The sequence below is a fragment of the Lissotriton vulgaris genome, chromosome 7, assembly GCF_964263255.1.
Source record: "Lissotriton vulgaris chromosome 7, aLisVul1.2, whole genome shotgun sequence".
NCBI classification, from domain to species: Eukaryota; Metazoa; Chordata; class Amphibia; order Caudata; family Salamandridae; genus Lissotriton; species Lissotriton vulgaris.
In genome coordinates, this window is record NC_141695.1 from 1,673,536,043 (window position 1) to 1,673,554,621 (window position 18,579).

General features: G+C 47.7%; 1 protein-coding gene across 2 annotated transcripts in view; it reads left to right on the plus strand.

The window, feature by feature from the left end:
• Nucleotides 1-18,579, plus strand: part of PSMF1 (proteasome inhibitor subunit 1) — a 64,937-nt gene that overhangs the window by 14,458 nt on the left and 31,900 nt on the right. For both annotated transcript variants that reach the window (XR_015297628.1, XM_086932730.1), the window contains exons 2-3: nt 13,071-13,223; nt 18,334-18,416. Coding sequence is in view for 1 of the 2 variants with exons in the window: in XM_086932730.1 (XP_086788856.1) it covers nt 13,071-13,223; nt 18,334-18,416 (236 nt within the window). In the remaining variant the exon portion in view is untranslated. The remainder of the gene's footprint in view (nt 1-13,070; nt 13,224-18,333; nt 18,417-18,579) is intronic.

Below are 18,579 nucleotides of genomic sequence, written 5' to 3' on the forward strand. Positions count from 1 at the left end.
CCTATACACTCTTCCCTGATCTCTCACCTTTCCTTCTAGTCTGCCTAGCCCCCTGTCCTGTGTGCCCTTTGACTAAGCACCGCTTCTCCCCTTGTTGGGGAAAGATCCAATATTTATACTCTGGAGTCTCCGCGTACCGCTGAGAGAGTCCACTGCGCCAAGGGAACCACTCACAGCTGAGGTATGGTATGGCACCCCTTGCGAAAGCACTCCCTCGCCCCTTTTTGGGGAAGGATCCAGTATGTAGGCCTTGGAGTCTCAGAGTCCCCTCTGAGAGAGTCCACTGCATAAAGGGAGCCTCCCACAACAGAGATCGGGAAGTGATCCCACTTCCCCTGGGATCACAGCTTACTGGACTTTGCTTTGACTCGTCTACCGGTTTGTGTCCCAGTCACCCTTCCCCCCTCCTCTTTCCTTGCGGTGTCCTTCACCCTCCCCTCCTCTTTCCCGCCTTCATTACCTGTCTGCTTCCCCAGCTCCTTCCCCCCTCCCCTGAATCTTTCCCCTTGCCTGCTTTTCCCCTTATGTATTTGTGCTTATTGTTTATCCTGACCTTACAAGTAACTATGTTGCCATGCTCTAATAACTATGTAACCTTTGTAACAATGTAACCTGTAACTATGATCTGATGCTCATGTAAAGCGCTCTGATACCTCCGGGTCTAGCCAGCGCTATATAAAACCTTTAAAATAAATAAACAAGTGACCTCCAAGATAACTCCTGCTCTCCAGGCTCTGTACTTGGAGTGTTACCAGACCGGGTCGTTGCCCCCAGATTTGTTGCTGGCTTCAATTGCCGTCATACATAAGCTGTACAATCCATTGACGAGATGTGAATCTTATCGCCCCATCTATTTGCTGAACGTTGAAGTTAAAATCTTGACCAGGGTATTGGCTAATCGTCTAATCCCAGTTATATGCAAGCTGGTGCATCCCGATCAGTCTGGCTTTATGCCCGGCCGCAACACGGCTCTTAAGCTCTATAGACTCCACAGGGTAATGCGGAGAACCCACACCATTCTAGAGGATGCTGCATTGCTGTCACTGGAGGCTAAAATAGCGTTCGATCCCATTGAGTTGCCTTCTCTATTTGCACTCCTCAAGCGCCTGGGCTTCGGCCCTTACTTTATACAATGGGTTAAATTATTATACAATGGTCCCATTGCCCAGGTGGTCGTTAATCAACGCACTTCCTGATGCTTCCAACTAGAGAGGGGGACTAGGCAGGGCTGCCCCCTGTCATCCCTCATATTTGCTCTACTGCTTGAGCCACTGGCGATCTAGGTCAGGGGTGACCCCATGATCAGGGGACTGAAGTGGACTGACCAGTAGGAGGACAGAATCTCTCTATATGTTGACTATGTCCTGCTATACGTAGCAGCTCCTTGTCCTTGATCCACAGGATTCTGCACATCTTTGCAATCTTTAGTGCCCATTCGGGATATACTATTAACTGTGCAAAGTCTGTTTTATTTATGCTGCAGGGCCCTGTCCCGCGGATGTCCAAAGACACTACTATAATAGTCGCTACGGAGGGCTTCCGGTATCTTGGCATTTACATTACGCCCCACCCAGCACACTTCTGATATCAATCTTAAAGCCCCATTGATCAGGCTTCGGAAAAACGTACTTCACTGGTGGACACTGACCCTCACTTTGCTCGGAAGAACGGTATTGTTCAAAATGCTGGCACTTCCTCGGTTTCTATATGTATAGGGTCCCAGATGCCTATTTTACCAGTGTGGAGAGCGAGGTTCGAACTCTCTTATGGGACGGGAAAAGCCTGTGCAATGCATAAACTGACCAGAGGGTGGTACGACAGAGGGGTTGTGTTGCCTGACCTGAAACAGTACTACTGGGCTTCTCAGCTTGCAGTGGTTAATCAATGGGTCTTTGCTCCACCGTACGCGGCGGCATATCGCACGGATCGGTGGGTAATGGCCAGGGGAGGGTACCAGCGCGCACTCTATTCCAGTCCTAAATGACCGCACTGGCCCCACGGCTAACACAGTGGCACTTTGGCACTCTGCAACTAAGAAACTAGGGTGGCATAAGAAATTAACATTGCTCACTCCCTTAAGAGAATCCGAGCAACTCGGCATACTGAGTCGATGTTGTCTAGGCTTTGACAAATGGGACTTAATTGGGATTTCCTCAGTGGGGGACCTTTGGAAACGAACTGCTATGGTCTCATTCACAGTTAGCGGAGTCTGGGGCATTCTGATACTTTCATATCCGACACACACTCACCACTGTTGTTGCCTGTGGTGGGGCTTTACCCGAGGCCTCCCTGCTGGAAGACCGACTCCTGACAGACCCCCTAACACGTAAAGTGATTTCGCTTGCCTACCGTAAATTAATAAACTATAAACTTTACCCATTGATACGTCTCCGACAACTGTGGGAAACAGACCTGGGATATCTAGAGGACGACGACTGGCAGGAAGCCCTCTCCTCCCCCAGGGAAGTTGCCATCCCAATGCGACTATGTCTCATTCAACTTAAAATATTGCAGAGACCATATCTATCGGCACATGTACTGGTTAAGATGGGTAGTCAGCCGGATCCTGGGTGCCTCAGAGGGTGTGCAGCTGAGGGTACCTTCTTCCACACGATATGGGAGTGTCCACTACTCCAGCCTTATTGGGTGAAAATTGTCTCTACACTGGCGAGGGTCAGTGGGAAGGCCTCTGCTTGCTGAACGTATGGGAAGCCACAGACTTGACTCAAACAGAACGCACATGGTCGTCCCTAGGGTTTGTGTGAAATAAAAATTACTAGGCAATCCTATACTGGAAAAACAAGTGGCAAATAATGACAGTAAGGAAGGACTCAAGGAAAATTAATATCAAAAGGACCGAATTTTAATAAACACGTTTAAAAATCATATAGTGAAACATAAAGTAAATGCTATATGATAACAAACCAGTCCATATTTTCATACAAATTCATACATTTAATAAAGACAATAATCCTAAAATCATGAACAACCAAACAAAATACATAACGCTGTCCAAGAAAAGCAGTGGCGATTGAACTTTCGACGCGTGTTTCGGCATATACAACGCCTTCTTAAGGAGCCACACAGTTTTAGTTGTAAATACAAGGAGAAAGGAAGAACGAATAGGAAAGACGCACACAGCAAACATCCCACTCTCACCACCAGTATAGGTAAAATGATTCCAAGGGTAGATAGCACGAAGATACCGGTGTCGAAGGTGACACCGGTATCTTTGTGCGTTTGTATGCAATATCTTGCCATCTGTTTTTAAGAAACTTGACTAGTGACAGGGAGCCGTAGGTCGCTATCTTCGCCTGCCCCACCGTGCAGAACACATAATAACCGTAACTTTGTCAAGTCAAGTCAAGTCAGAGAATTTATATAGCGCACTACATACCCGGAGGGTCTCAAGGCGCTTAGAAAGGGGAGGAGGATTACTTGTCAAATATCCACGTTTTAAGTTGCTTTCTGAATGCTAGATGGTTCTGGGTAAGGCGAAGGTAAGCGGGGAGTGAGTTCCATGTTTTAGCAGCCAGGTATGAGAAGGATCTGCCTCCCATGGTGGTCTTATTGATGCGAGGTACAGTGGCGAGGGCATGGCTGGAGGAACGTAGTTGGCGGGAGGGGGTGTAGAAGGACAGTCGTGAGTTGAGGCATTCGGGTCCGATGTCGTAGAGTGATTTGTGTGCGTGGGTTAGCAGTCTGAAAGTGATTCTCTTATTGACCGGTAGCCAGTGGAGGTCTTTCAGGTGACCAGAGATGTGTTCGTTGCGCGGGATGTCTAATATGATCCTGGCTGAGGCGTTTTGGATTCGTTGGAGTTTCTTCTGGAGTTTAGCGGTAGTACCTGCGTAGAGGGTGTTTCCGTAGTCCAGTCGGCTCGTGACCAGAGCATGGGTGACTGTTTTCCTTGTTTCGGTGGGGATCCAGCGGAATGTTTTTTTGAGCTTGCGAAGAATGTTGAAGCAGGATGAGGATACGGCGCTGACTTGTCTGTTCATAGAGAGTGAAGAGTCCAGGATGACGCCTAGGTTCCGTGCGTGGTCTGTCGGGATGGGTGCTTTTCCAAGGGCTTCCGGCCACCAAGAGTCGTCCCATGCAGAGGGGGATGTACCTAAGATGAGGACTTCTGTTTTGTCTGAGTTCAGTTTCAGACGGCTTTGTTTCATCCATTCGGCAACTTCTTTCATTCCTTCGTGTAGGTTGGTTTTGGCGGTGCTGGGGTCATTGGTGAGAGAAAGGATTAGTTGAGTGTCATCCGCGTAAGAGATGATGTTGAGGTTGTGTTGGTGGGCGATGGCCGCGAGGGGGCTCATGTATACGTTGAAGAGGGTGGGGCTGAGTGAGGATCCTTGTGGTACGCCACAGATGACTTCAGTGGCCTCGGACTTGAATGGTGGGAGGCGGACTCTCTGGGTTCTTCCGGTTAGGAACGAGGTGATCCATTCAAGTGCTTTTCCTTGTATTCCGATGTTATTGAGGCGTTGTAAAAGGGTGCTGTGGCAGACTGTGTCGAATGCTGCAGAGAGGTCGAGGAGGATGAGGGCGACTGTGTCTCCATTGTCCAGTAGAGTTCGAATGTCGTCTGTTGCTGCGATGAGGGCGGTGTCAGTGCTGTGTTTTGCTCGGAAGCCGGACTGTGAGGAGTCGAGGGATTTGTTGGCTTCGAGGAATGCGGCGAGCTGGTTGTTGACAGCTTTCTCGATGACTTTGGCCGGGAATGGAAGGAGCGAAATGGGGCGGTAATTTTTGAGTTCGGTGGGGTCCGCTGTGGGTTTTTTCAGAAGGGCGGTGAGTTCAGCGTGTTTCCAGTCTTCCGGGAAGGTGGCGGAGTTGAAGGAGCAGTTGATGACGTCTCGGAGGTGAGGTGCTATGACGGAGTCTGCTTTGTTGAAGATGTGATGAGGACAAGGGTCTGTGGGGGATCCTGAGTGGATGGAGTTCATCAGGCGGATGGTGTCCTCAGTGGAGATTGGGTTCCAGTCGTTAAGGGTGTTCACGGGGGAGAATGTTCAGCAAATGGTTGGGTGGGTTGGTCTCCGGGTTGGTTGTCGAAGCTGTTGTGGATGTCTGCAATCTTGTTGTGGAAGAATGAGGCTAGGGAGTCGCAGAGGGCTTGAGAGGGGGTGATGTCGTTGGAGTTGGCCGAGGGGTTGGAAAACTCCTTGACGATGTTGAAAAGTTCCTTGCTGTTGTGGGCGTTGTTGTCAAGTCGATCCTTGAATGCTGTTTTCTTGGCCTTTCGGATTAGTTGGTGGTGAGTGCGGGTGGCGTTTTTGAAGGCGTCCTTGGTGCTAGTGGTTGGGTCTTTTTTCCAGGCCTTTTCAAGGGAGCGGCAGAGTTTCTTGGACTTCTTAAGATCATCGTTGAACCATGAGGCCTTCTTGCTGCCAGGTTTGCTTTGACGTTTTTTCAGTGGTGCTAAGGAGTCGGCGGTGTTGGATAGCCATAGGGTGAGGTTGGCGGCGGCTTGGTTTGGGTTAGAAGAGTGGGCTGGGGTGTTTAGAAGGAGCGATGCGGAGATCTGGTCGGTGGTGATTTTGTTCCAGTTTCTTTGCAGAGTTGGTTGGAGGTGGTTGGTGGGTTTTGGCTTGTTGTAGGTAAAGTGAACGCAGCTGTGGTCAGTCCAGAGGAGCTCCGTAGTGTGGCTGAAGGAGACATGATTGCTGGAGGTGAAGATGGGGTCGAGTGTGTGACCTGCGATGTGGGTGGGGGAAGTGACTAGTTGTTTAAGTCCGAGGTTGGCGAGGTTGTCCAAGAGGGTGGTGGTGTTGCGGTCGTTGATCTTTTCAAGGTGAAAGTTGAGGTCTCCCAGAAGGATGTAGTCTTTGGAGGGGAGCGCGTGTGGAGTGATGAAGTCCGTGATGTCTTCACTGAATTTTGCGCGGGGTCCTGGTGGTCTGTAGAGGAGGGTGCCTCTGAGTGTGGTCTTGGGGTCGATGTGGATCTGGAAGTGAAGGTGTTCGGAGTTGGCGAGGTTGGCGTCAGAGCTGGTTGAGATGCGGATTGATTTCTTATGGACGATAGCGATTCCTCCTCCTGTGTGGCTGGTACGGTCTTTGCGAGTGATCTTATAGTTTTCAGGGATGGCAATGGTAATGTCTGGTGCGGAGGAAGCGTTCATCCATGTTTCCGTTAGGAAGGCGATGTCTGGAGAAATGGTGTCTAGTAGATTCCATAGGTCGATGGCGTGTCTGTGGACCGAGCGGGTGTTGAGAAGGATGCATTGTAGGTGGTTGGGGTCGGGAGTCAGTGGTGTGGTCGTAGCGGAGATGTTGTTGGTGCCGCTGAATTTGCAGGAGTAGCAGGAGAAAGGTCCATGGGTGTGTCCAGGAGCGGCTTGGACGCAGGTGGGGGAGCGGCCGGGGTTAAGGGCTAGGAGGGAGGCGGCATCGTAGGTAAAGCGGGAGGGCTGGGCAGCACGGGGGCAGGGGGTCTGGCGCTGGGCGCGGTCCAGGCGCGGACGGGCGTAGACGGGCTTACCTTTGGCGCACCTTCGGCGTGTACGTAGCGCGTGGACGCTGCGCGTGGGGGCATTTGGCCATAAATGGATGGTGAGGGGGGCGGAGCGTGGGAGGGGCAGCAGCTGGGAGGCGGTAGCAGGGAGGAGGGGCGGGCTAGGGAGCGAGTAAACAAGATGGAGGGTCAAAGGGGGACTAAGGCAGGGGCAGCAGAAGCACCACGGCACAGATCAGTTTCCAGCGTTCAGTAAAAATAATTAAATAAATCCCAGCGCAACTCTAAATAAATAATTAAATCCTAGCGCGACTTGAAATAATTAATTAATTCTAGCGCGAGTCGAAATAGATCATTAATGCACAGCGCTAGTCAAGCTAAATAAATATACAACAGCGCGAGGTTATTTAAATAATCTGCAGTCTCGGTCTCACCAGCAAGCCAGAGCGTGAGCAGGAGCTGGGGTCAGGGAGCGTGGAGGGAGCGACCGTGCTGGATCAGGGCCAGGTAGTCACAGCGCGTCAGAGGAGGTAGGGAGCCCTCTGTTCGTGGGTGGGAGGGGCAGCAGCTGGGAGGCGGTAGCAGGGAGGAGGGGCGGGCTAGGGAGCGAGTAAACAAGATGGAGGGTCAAAGGGGGACTAAGGCAGGGGCAGCAGAAGCACCACGGCACAGATCAGTTTCCAGCGTTCAGTAAAAATAATTAAATAAATCCCAGCGCAACTCTAAATAAATAATTAAATCCTAGCGCGACTTGAAATAATTAATTAATTCTAGCGCGAGTCGAAATAGATAATTAATGCACAGCGCTAGTCAAGCTAAATAAATATACAACAGCGCGAGGTTATTTAAATAATCTGCAGTCTCGGTCTCACCAGCAAGCCAGAGCGTGAGCAGGAGCTGGGGTCAGGGAGCGTGGAGGGAGCGACCGTGCTGGATCAGGGCCAGGTAGTCACAGCGCGTCAGAGGAGGTAGGGAGCCCTCTGTTCGTGGGTGGGAGGGGCAGCAGCTGGGAGGCGGTAGCAGGGAGGAGGGGCGGGCTAGGGAGCGAGTAAACCAGATGGAGGGTCAAAGGGGGACTAAGGCAGGGGCAGCAGAAGCACCACGGCACAGATCAGTTTCCAGCGTTCAGTAAAAATAATTAAATAAATCCCAGCGCAACTCTAAATAAATATATAAATGAATAACTTTGTCTACGGATAGGAGATATCTGCTTCTAAGGATACCGCTTGTGCCCAATGGAGTAGTGCTATCTACCACATTTGAGAGTCAAGTATATACTGAGCACCACCACGATAAGGAATTCATTACAGCACTATTTTTTACCCTTGGAATCATTTTACCTATACTGGTGGTGAGAGTGGGGTGTTTGCTGTGTTCGTCTCTCCTATTCGTTCTTCCTTTTAAACAAGAGTCAGGATTATATTGTTTCCTGAACCTTTTTTATCAACGGACTGAATTTGAAAATATCGTCAAATCCAGTGACTCCTTGTATTTACAACTAAAACTGTGTGCCTCCTGAAGAAGGCGTTGTATACGCCGAAACGCGCGTCGAAAGTTCAATCGCCACTGCTTTTCTTGGACAGCGTTATGTATTTCGTTTGGTTGTTCATGATTTTATGATTATTGTCTTTTTTTATTAAATGTATGAATTTGTATGAAAATATGTACTTGTTTGTTATCATATAGCATTTACTTTATGTTTCATTATATGATTTTTAAACGTGTTTATTAAAATTCGGTCCTTTTGATATTAATTTTCCTTAAATCCTTCCTTACTGTCATTATTTGCCACTTGTTTTTCCAGTATATGATTGCCTAGGAATTTTTATTTCACACATTGTTTTTCCCTGTCCTAGGAGTTGTTTCATGCTACTACTCAGGGGGTCCTTGTTTTATTCAATCCCCGTCCCTAGGGTTTGTCCTTGCCAAGAGGAATGTAGCTCAGGGGAGGGGGAATCGGAGATTTGCATAAGTTTTCAAAATGGGCCAACGACATGGATAATGCTATGATTGCAGAAAAGGATGTATTGAAGCATAGAGGTTGTCCTTCGAAGTGGGACCACAAGTGGGCCAAATGGAATACGTCACTAGGTGAACTATTTAGATCTCCCTCAGTTGAACTGCGGACACGTGACCTGGACATTGATCTTCTAACTATTTAATGATGTCTTGAATCAAGATTTAAGATGTGTGTATGCTTATTTACCTTTTATAATTGCACAATACTATTATGTGACTTTGTACCATCACTATTGTTTAATAAAAAAGAGAATACAATTTTTTTCAAAAAAATGGGTACCACTACCTTTCTGTAGTCGGTAAAAAATGTGCGTTGCGACGTAGTTCGATGTCAAAAGATTAACACAGAATGCTGCAAATAAGGATTTGAAAGGGACGCCTTAAACATGCCACTTCCAAATACCGATTTACAAGCCCAAACTGCGATTCTGTAGAATTGCAGTTATTGATTTTATTTTGTACCTACTAAAAAGCTTTTTAATGGTCACAAACGGCCTGATTCTGCGAGTCAGGTCCTTTCTGACCTAAAAAATGCTTTGTACGTTTGGCCCTATATTACACAACGGAGCATCTTCATACCATGTTGTCAGAATATAGTAACGTTTTCAACACATGTAAGTAATTTATTGCCGCATGAATGCAGGTGATTTGTGAATGCCCAGCAATCAGTTTCTGGGAAGAGGATTATCCAAGTATAGGTCTCTCCCTGGGTCAGCAGCTTATTTTTGACCCGTGCCTACCCGTACAAGGGAGGGCTGTGAAACAACCTTACCTGCTCATGCATGCACCCATCCCACTTTATTTTCTTTGGTTTGCTTACTGTTCAATGTCCAATTGCTTAACTTTGCCATGCCAAATATCCACTGGTGTGGGCCCGAGAGTGAAACTACATGAATTTCAAAGAAATGTTTCTATAGTAAAAATGGTTGTTCAGGCAAATCATTTTTTTGTTTTTGAGGGCCACTGAAACAACCTCTTAGAGGGTCTTTGAATCTCTGATTCAGACCGAATGTAATGTAATGATTGTATTTGCTTTTTCCTAATCCCTGCGAGGCAAAGGCTTTATTATTTTACTGCAATCTCGTTATATCAACCTTTCCAATTTCACTTCACAAATGTACGTTTTTTTTTATCTATATACATAATTTTTGTAAGTATATTTATGTGTGTGTGTGTGTGTGTGTGTGTGTGTATTTTTATTTATTTAATTGAAAAAAAGAACTTTAATCAGAGTAATCTGTCCAAGTTATGATAATGTAGTCTCTTCTGGACTGTTTACATGCTTAATTTCTATACTGCAACACATTCACATCAAAGCAGTGGAGCGAGTACAGGCTTCTCTTTGGCCAAGAACCATAGGCTTCAATGGATTTTTTTTGCAAGGCATACAGAGCTCATTCCGACACTGGCATTAGAAGGTAAAAAAGGAATTGCTGCACCTGTTTTACACTAATGTTGTTTGCGAGTTGACCTCTGAATGTGCTTTCTGGCTCAGTATTTGTACTCTGGCTGACCACCAACCCATTTACCTCAAGTTCAAGTTCGGGCATTTATATAGCGCACTACTCACCCAGAGGGTCTCAAGGCGCTTGGGGAAGGAGTTCATTATTTGTCGAATAGCCAGGTTTTAAGTTCTTTTCTGAAGGAGATGTGGTTTTGAGTAAGGCGGAGGTGAGTGGGGAGTGAGGTCCAGGTCTTGGCAGCCAGGAAGGAGAAGGATCTGCCACCCATGGTGGATTTTCGGATGCGCGGGACTGCGGCGAGGGCTTGATTGGACGATCTTAGTTGACGGGTGGGTTTGTAGAAGGACAGTCGAGTGTTGAGGCATTCGGGTCCTAGATTGTAGAGGGCCTTGTGTGCGTGGGTGAGAAGACGGAACGTAATTCTTTTGTTGACGGGAAGCCAGTGGAGGTCTTTTAGGTGTCCGGTGATGTGATCTTGGCGAGGGATGTCCAATATGAGTCTCGCTGATGCGTTTTGGATGCGTTGGAGTTTTTTCTGTAATTTTGCTGTGATTACGGCGTATAGTGTGTTACCATAATCTAGTCGACTCGTGACCAGTGCGTGGGTGACAGTCTTTCTTGTCTCGAGGGGGATCCAGCGGAAGATCTTTTTGAGAATACGAAGTACGTTGAAGCAGGAGGATGAGACTGCGTTGACTTGTCTGGACATCGAGAGAGAGGTGTCTAGGATGAAGCCAAGGTTACGTGCGTGATCTGTGGGTGTGGGTGCTGTGCCCAGAGCGGAAGGCCACCAAGAGTCGTCCCAAGCAGAGGGGGAAGATCCTAGGATGAGCACCTCCGTTTTGTCTGAGTTGAGTTTTAGGCGGCTATGTTTCATCCATTCGGCTACTTCTTTCATGCCTTCGTGAAGATTGGTTTTGGCGGTGTTAGGGTCTTTGGTGAGGGAAAGGATTAATTGGGTGTCGTCGGCGTAAGAGATGATGTTGTGTTGGCGCGCGATGGATGCGAGTGGGCTCATGTAAACGTTGAAGAGGGTGGGACTGAGTGATGATCCTTGTGGTACTCCACAGATGACTTCAGTGGCCTCTGAGTTGAATGGGGGAAGTCGGACTCTTTGAGTTCTCCCGGCGAGGAACAAGATGATCCAGCCCAAGGCTTTTCCTTGTATGCCGATGTTGCTGAGGCGTTGTATAAGGGTGCTGTGGCAGACTGTGTCGAAAGCGGGCGAGAGGTCGAGTAGAATGAGGGCCGCTGTTTCTCCGTTATCCAGTAGTGTTCGGATGTTGTCTGTCGCTGCAATGAGGGCGGTTTCGGTGCTGTGTTTGGCTCGAAATCCGGATTGAGATGGATCGAGGGAGTTGTTGGATTCAAGGAAGGCGGCGAGCTGGCTGTTGACGGCTTTCTCAATGACTTTGGCGGGGAAAGGGAGGAGGGATATGGGTCGGTAGTTTTTAAGTTCAGAGGGGTCTGCTGTGGGTTTCTTCAAGAGGGCGCTGAGTTCGGCGTGTTTCCAGCTTTCTGGGAAGGTGGCAGAGTTGAACGAGCAGTTGATGACATCACGGAGATGGGATGCGATGATGGAGTCAGCTTTGTTGAAGATGTGGTGGGGGCAGGGGTCGGTTGGCGAGCCAGAGTGGATTGAGTTCATTAGGCGGATGGTGTCTTCAGTGGTGATTGGGTTCCAGGCGCTAAGGTTGTTAGTTGGCGGAGTAGGATCTGAGGGGGGTGGGGAGGGTTGATTGCTGGGAGTGTTCTCGAAGCTGTTGTGGATGTCGGCAATTTTGTTGTAGAAAAAGGAGGATAACGCATCGCAGAGGTCTTGGGAGGGAGTGATGTCGTTAGATGCTGCGGTGGGGTTGGTGAATTCTTTGACGATGTTGAAAAGTTCCTTGCTGTTGTGGGTGTTGTTGTCGAGACGATCCTTGAATGCTGATTTCTTGGCGGATCGAATCAGTTGGTGGTGTTTGCGGGTGGCTGCCTTGAGGGTGGCCATGTTGTCGGTGGTTGGGTTTTTTCTCCATGTTTTCTCCAGGGTGCGGCATAGCTTCTTGGATTTTTTAAGGTCATCATTGAACCAGGGAGCCTTTTTGCTGGCTGATTTGATCTGGTGCTTTAAATACAAAGCATTGGACCATATTTTCTACCACTTACACACGCACCCAAGGGCTACAGTACCTTGTACTTACACTCCCCTATGCCCTTCCATGCACACTGTGCACACAAGATTCCACTGTAGTAAGCTAGTGTATTTTCTGCCCACAACTAATGTATATTGGGAAATCTCTATGCCCACCAATAGGTTCATGGCAGTCACCATTCATGAATATATGAGCTACCTCTAAATTCTTCTTTCCCTGGAGATCATACAACACTCATTCTCACACTAGCATAAATATAGTCCCAATCCCCCTTATATCTATTACCTTGAGACCCATAGGATCACACATACTACTAGTGGCCATTTTGAACCAAGTACATTAACTCGGGGGTTGCCAGAGAGCCCAATTCCATACGCTGCTAGTGTAGGTGTCTTTCCGCTCATGCAACCCTAGGAGTCATGGAATGTTACGTGCATACATGCAGACACACGCACAATAGCGCATATCTGAGGTGCCTTTCTAACCGCCCTACCTCTACATTAATCCCCTTGGGAATCTCACGCCCCTTTATGCCTGCAGAACGGGGGCAGAAGGCCCCAACTACTGAGCTAAGAGATGCCTTCAAAACTGACCCCTCTATGATGACCTAAAAATCAGAGGCGAGAAGAGACAGCCTGCATCAACAAAATTGTTGGTCATTCCCCATGCTTCTGCGAAACCTAAGAAGCTGCCCTCTTACCGGAGAAAATGGGACCCCGCCCACACAGAGCTATCCTGGTAGGATTGCCCGTAGCTCCTTTTCTATGATAACCTCTTTCAAGTCAAAGTACTATTTAAGTTGTAACTTTCAGTCTGAGGGAGCAGGAACCCCGGATGTCTGTACTTGGTGTAAGGCATAATATATTCTTTGCAGATACTGTCTTAATTTTGTAGTCTTAGTGATCACAAGGTGTAGTAGACCAACAGGGAAAGGAGCTGTAATAGTGTCAATGTAAAATATTTTTTCTTTCTCTCTCTTATCCCCCGACAATAGCCAGCTTCTGATGAGACAAAGTCTGAGCTGCTTCCCAGAGGATGGAATGCAAACAAAGAATTGTACACCCTGCGGTACCGCTCTACAGATGATACCTCTGAGATCCTCCTGAAGGCCATAATGGTTGAGAGCAGCATAATTATTAATGCAATGGTGAGTCCTTCCGCTACTTAACAGTAGAAGTGCAAGTATGCAGCCTAATTCATAAGTATTTTTGCAACGGTCAAGAAGCAAAGTAATTTGATCAGGATGAGTTCTGTTTTGGTTTGTAAACTTATGGTTCTGAAATACCACGAAAAAAGATGGAAAGAAGTTCCTACTGCACAGATTTGAATGTAATAAAGATCATAATCCATCCACCAAATCACTATGAAATGGTACCACATCCTGCATGAAATTGGCCACCAATGTTCTTGAGTTATTGCCCAATGTAAGAATCTGGCTGTCGGTGAGCCAGAGAATTATGCCCATTAGTCTCACCTGCCAATAACCTGTAAGTTTTAGATTATGCATGCCCACCTTCCAACCTAATATTGTTCACCTGTACCACACAATCTTGCTTGTGATTCTACATATTACCCAATTCTCCCAGCCTAACTGCAGGCCTTGCCATGTAAGCTCAATGTCTTGCTGTTCTGTTTCTCGTTGTTGTTTGCACAGAAAGACATCCACTAAACCCCAATCCAGTTTGGTGCCAAAGACAAAGAGGTCCGGGTTTTGTTCCCTTTCTGCTGAATACAGGACTATGAGTCATGGAAGGAAAGTTTGTTGGCATGAAACTTGAGGCCAGCTCTGCTACCAACAAGCTGTGGCGATACCAGTTGGCGGGGGCTTGTGATAGGAAGGAATTTTGGAGCCCCATCATATGCCACTGCAGCAAAGCATTTCCCCTTCATGTTCTCCTTTGGAGATATGTGGCTTTTAGTATCTTGGATCCACCCTGGCTATGTTATCCATGTTGTGTGCAAGGAATATTGGGTGAATTGATAGTCAGATTAGTAATATTAAGGGCCTGCAGAGCAGGCGCTTTGTTCAGAAGCAAATAATTAATAGGCCCCTTCATAGCCTAGAATTTGCCTCTGTACCCCCTTGTTTATTTTAAAGCTAGAATACTCTCCATGCATATCGGGTCCATATGCCTCAACCTTGATAAATATTGATGAGGCATGGGTCGATCAGCTCACACCTTGTGGCCCCCACCCTCTGCATATGTTCAGGGCATCCTCATTCTTGCTGCCATATCTTCAGTCAAAAGCATTTTGCTCTTGATCAGTCTGTGGGTGCTTTTAGGTCTCGCCTGGTGTTGGCAGCGTGCATGAGGTGCTCTCGCCATGCGAGGGCTTCTTGGAATTAATACGGATTCTAAAGCTTTCAGAGGCAGACTTGATGCCCCGACCATCGTTTCCATTCACGGGCGTCATCCTCCATGCTAAACGCTGGCTCACGATTGAAAAGGAGGCTTCTTAGTCCCTACTTGTTACCGCCCTGTCCACTTTTGGCCCCCGCCCACTGGAATTGGATCTCTCACTTGTGGCGTTACACACTCTCCTTCATTAGCTGCTAAGCACTTTATTTTTCGCACAACGCAGACAGCTTGTTTAAAATGCGCCTCGGCATGCTCCTGGTGCCACCTCCCTCGGGCCAAGCCTCATAATTCAGTGCGCTTTTAGTTTGAGAATGGCGGCCAGCACCGCACCCAGCACTCGCTAGACACTGCCCCCGCATTCTCCACCAGGCTAGACCCAGGATTTGGCCCCCCTTCAGAGAAGAGGATAAGGAGACTGACTGCTGGCATTCTAGCCCCGAAGAGAGCTTACAAATAAATGCTGTTCCACCTGTATTGGTCAAAGAAGTCCGCTTTTGCCTCCTGAAGGAATTTAACACAGCTCAGAAAACCACCAATATTTGAACCGAAAGGGGCCTTTGCTTTTCCCAGTCTCCCTTGACCACTGAGAAATGCCATACACATACAGGTGAATGTAAATGCCATACACATACAGGTGAATGTTAAGATGGCACCTGGGCTGGAGTCATCGTTTATTGTGTAGTCTCCTCCAGCTGCTGGTTTGGAATATTCTAGTTACTGTCAAACCGAATATTCTCCGCGATAGCTGGACATCCCGAAGTTATACCTGCTGCTAAGAATACCGAGGTGAACAAATGCATACTTGCGCTTTGATTCCAATAATAACGATTTACCGAGTGCACACCTCAAACTGATATGCCTCTAGCCAGCTCAGTGGCAGTTTATCAACCACAGAATGGTGAAAAGCCGGACTTGAAAGCATGTGGTGAAGTGCTGAACAGTTTCAGGAGACTTGTGTGAAATAGCTGCACATGGATTGATGCGGGGTCCCAAAGGATGTTTTACCTAGGTGACGTAACTGTATAACCACCCCCCCCCCCTTCCTAACAAAAAAAAAACAAAGTCTCTCTAAAATAGATTGTTTGGGGCGATGCGAGGACTTGGGAGCTTGTCACCCGTTGTTTGGTGAAAAGATTATTACCGATACAAGGTGCTTGAACCAGATTTGGGTCTGTGAGTGACTAGGGGTTGGGGAATTACACGTCAGGAATGCAGCTGCCTTCACAGAAGGACGGGACATATTTCAACACACCTTTCTTGGAAGACCAGATTAGAGGCTCTGTGCAGCCGCTGGGTATCGTGTGGCCTGTTTGTCTCTGCTCCGTGTCCCGCGCCCGGGTGGCATGGGCCTCCGCGGGTTGCAATCAGTGGGTGCGCTGAGGCTACAGAATGAACACTGAAAAGATCAGGTTTGTGCTTGTTTCAGATGTACACATGCATCTGCTGTCAGTGACGAGAACTGTCTGTGCATGGACCTCTCAGGGGCAGGAGGCTGGAGTACACACCTCCAGTTCCCGTGGTGGCACATATCAGATCTTCATTACTTAGTATGTTCTTTTTAATTTGGCAGTGCCTCTTTGTTAATGTTCTTTTCAGTGGAGTTGCAGAGTGCTCGCAAATGTTCAATGGATTTGGCAAGAACCAGAAATAGTATAAATAATTCCCAATGCCTCCAAAGATATTCCTTTCTGTCTTCTATTTACTGTAGTTCTCCCTGTTCTTCTACCTATCTCAGTTTGCCTCACTTTCTTCGCCTCATTCATTCCATACCTCTTCCCATCACTTTTGCTCCCCCTTCTCACCCTTTGCTACCACCTTCTCCACTTCCTGGTACCAACATCTCCACCCCTCTGCAGGCTTTCTTTCCTTGGCCTCCTCCCACCTCCATTGCACGTGCTATGTCCGTAGTGTCCGACCCCTTTCCTCTTTTCGGGACGCTGTGTCCATCCCTACTCCTCCCGCTCTCCTCCTTCCCCACCCCCACCTTCCATTCCCTCCCCTCACCTATTCTTACATCCCCTCTCCCCCCTGTTTTTACCCCTCACCTTTCTCGGTTTGCAATTCTCATTTTCTTCACTCCTTTTCCTGGCTCTCCTTCTTTTTCTTCATCTTTCCCAGCCCTCGCTCTACCTCTGCTCTTGTTTCCTTTCCTCCCTCCAGCTTCCCTCTATAATGTATCTGTCTTCTTACTCGCTTTCTCGTATTTTCTACCCTCCTCTGTTCTTGTCTACCCACACCTTCTTTGCTACAACTCTGCGTCTTGGGAGCTCTCGTGGCTTCTCCTTGGTCTTCTGTTGGTGGGACAAGCAGTCGCTGGGATTCCCGTTGTATGGTTTTCTGTTGAAAGTTGGGCTCAGGGGAATTGGGAACAAGGGACATCTCTATTGTGGTGTCTGATCAGGGAAGATTTTTTTAAAGGGGTGAGAGGAGGAGGGGCGATAAAGATACAAATCTGACATCTCGCTGAGCAGAAGAAAAATGAGAGTTTGAAATGAGGACTGACCCCGTGGTGAACTCGTGGATGCTTAGATAAATAAGACAACACGTCGGCGGTGGTGGTCCGTACCCAATGGGGGGATGTCCATTTGAATAAGATGCAAGGGCGTATAAGAAAACGGAAACCTGAAGCGAGGTGAGAGATAAGATTAGAACTGGAACCAAAAGGAAAACAAGCATTGAAAATCCAAAAGGTCTCGCCTTTAAGTTAAAGCCATTTGCTTTCCTAATGGTATTGTATAGCAAAGCAAAAGACTTATGAAAGGCGAGACCTATTGCCTTTTTAATGCTTGTTTCTACCTGTCGCACTACAATAACACAAATCATAGAAACGGACCAACTCCTGACGCAGTCCCCACCCCAGAAGAGAGATCAGGCTGCTTAAGCTAATGCTGCACTCGCATTTCTTTACGAGGAGATTGCTTTGCCTGCTACCACATTGTTATGAGAGAGCAGATTAAGAGACTCTACCGCTCTCCTCCGCTACCTTTTGACATGCATATATCTTTGCCAAAGCTGACTGGCACAGTTACAAAATATTCCTTACATTGTAAATTGATACTTGTATAGCGCACTACTCACCCGCAATGGTCTCAAGGCGCTTGTACGAATACCGCTGTGAAACCCATCCTGGCTTTCCCTGTGAGGCGCCACTCCTGGGCACCCCCAAGGTGGAGGCCAGGCATCCTTAGCGTTGTGGGGGCCGTTGTGGAGATTAAGCAAGCTATTGCCCAGAGTTGCAGAGTGGGACTCCATGATTGGAATAGGCACTGAGGCGAGAATTATCAGGTCCGTGGAATTTTGAGCCCAAGACCCGTTGAGGCGGGGAATTGAACCCTGGTCCCGGGCTAGACCTCTGCATCAGGGTCTGCCGCTCTAACCATTGAGCCACACTTCTCCACTTCTCCATTATATTGGCAATAGCTTTTGCTCTCTAGTGGTTCTTGAGGCAGTGTCCAGTCTCCCACTTTCATAACAGTGCTGCAAGTTGATGCATCCACATGCCTTTGGTTTGCAGTTAGTGATGTGGATTGGTGGTTTATGGATTTTCAAGCCTGAGCACTTTTTGTATAAAAATGGGTGTTTCTGCAAGAGTAGGTATTTCACTTTGCATTGGGGAAAGATTTACAGGTGAGGGAAACTTTTCTTCGTGATCCAATACCCAGTTTTTTTGTATGACGCAAGAGTTAATTTACGGCTCATTTCAGTGTGTCTTTCATTGACCCTGTGTTCTAAGGGACCTTGCGGACATATCATGCTGATCTGCTGTTTGTGGTGTTGAGGCTAAGTCTATATCACAAGTACCTCACAGCATCTGGTGGGCTGAAATCTAGTCCCTGACCTTTCTGATTTTGCTACTTTCATACAGTTAAATTCTTTTTTTTTTTTTCTTCTCCTCAGGATCCTAAGCTGGAACAGGTTGTGGACCTTGCACTTAATGTGGCAGATTACACCGATGCCGAAAACTTGAAGAACTTCCACAGGTATTTGTTGCGCTCCTTAAGATCTTCATCCGATTTGAGGGACTGCCTGAGTCTGTTATCTAAATTGTGTGGGACCCGCTGCTGCTGAAGGCACTGTGCAGTCCTAAATTACGGGTCAATATGAGGGCGCTCTCTATCTGATAGCCTCTCAAGTTCCAGGGGC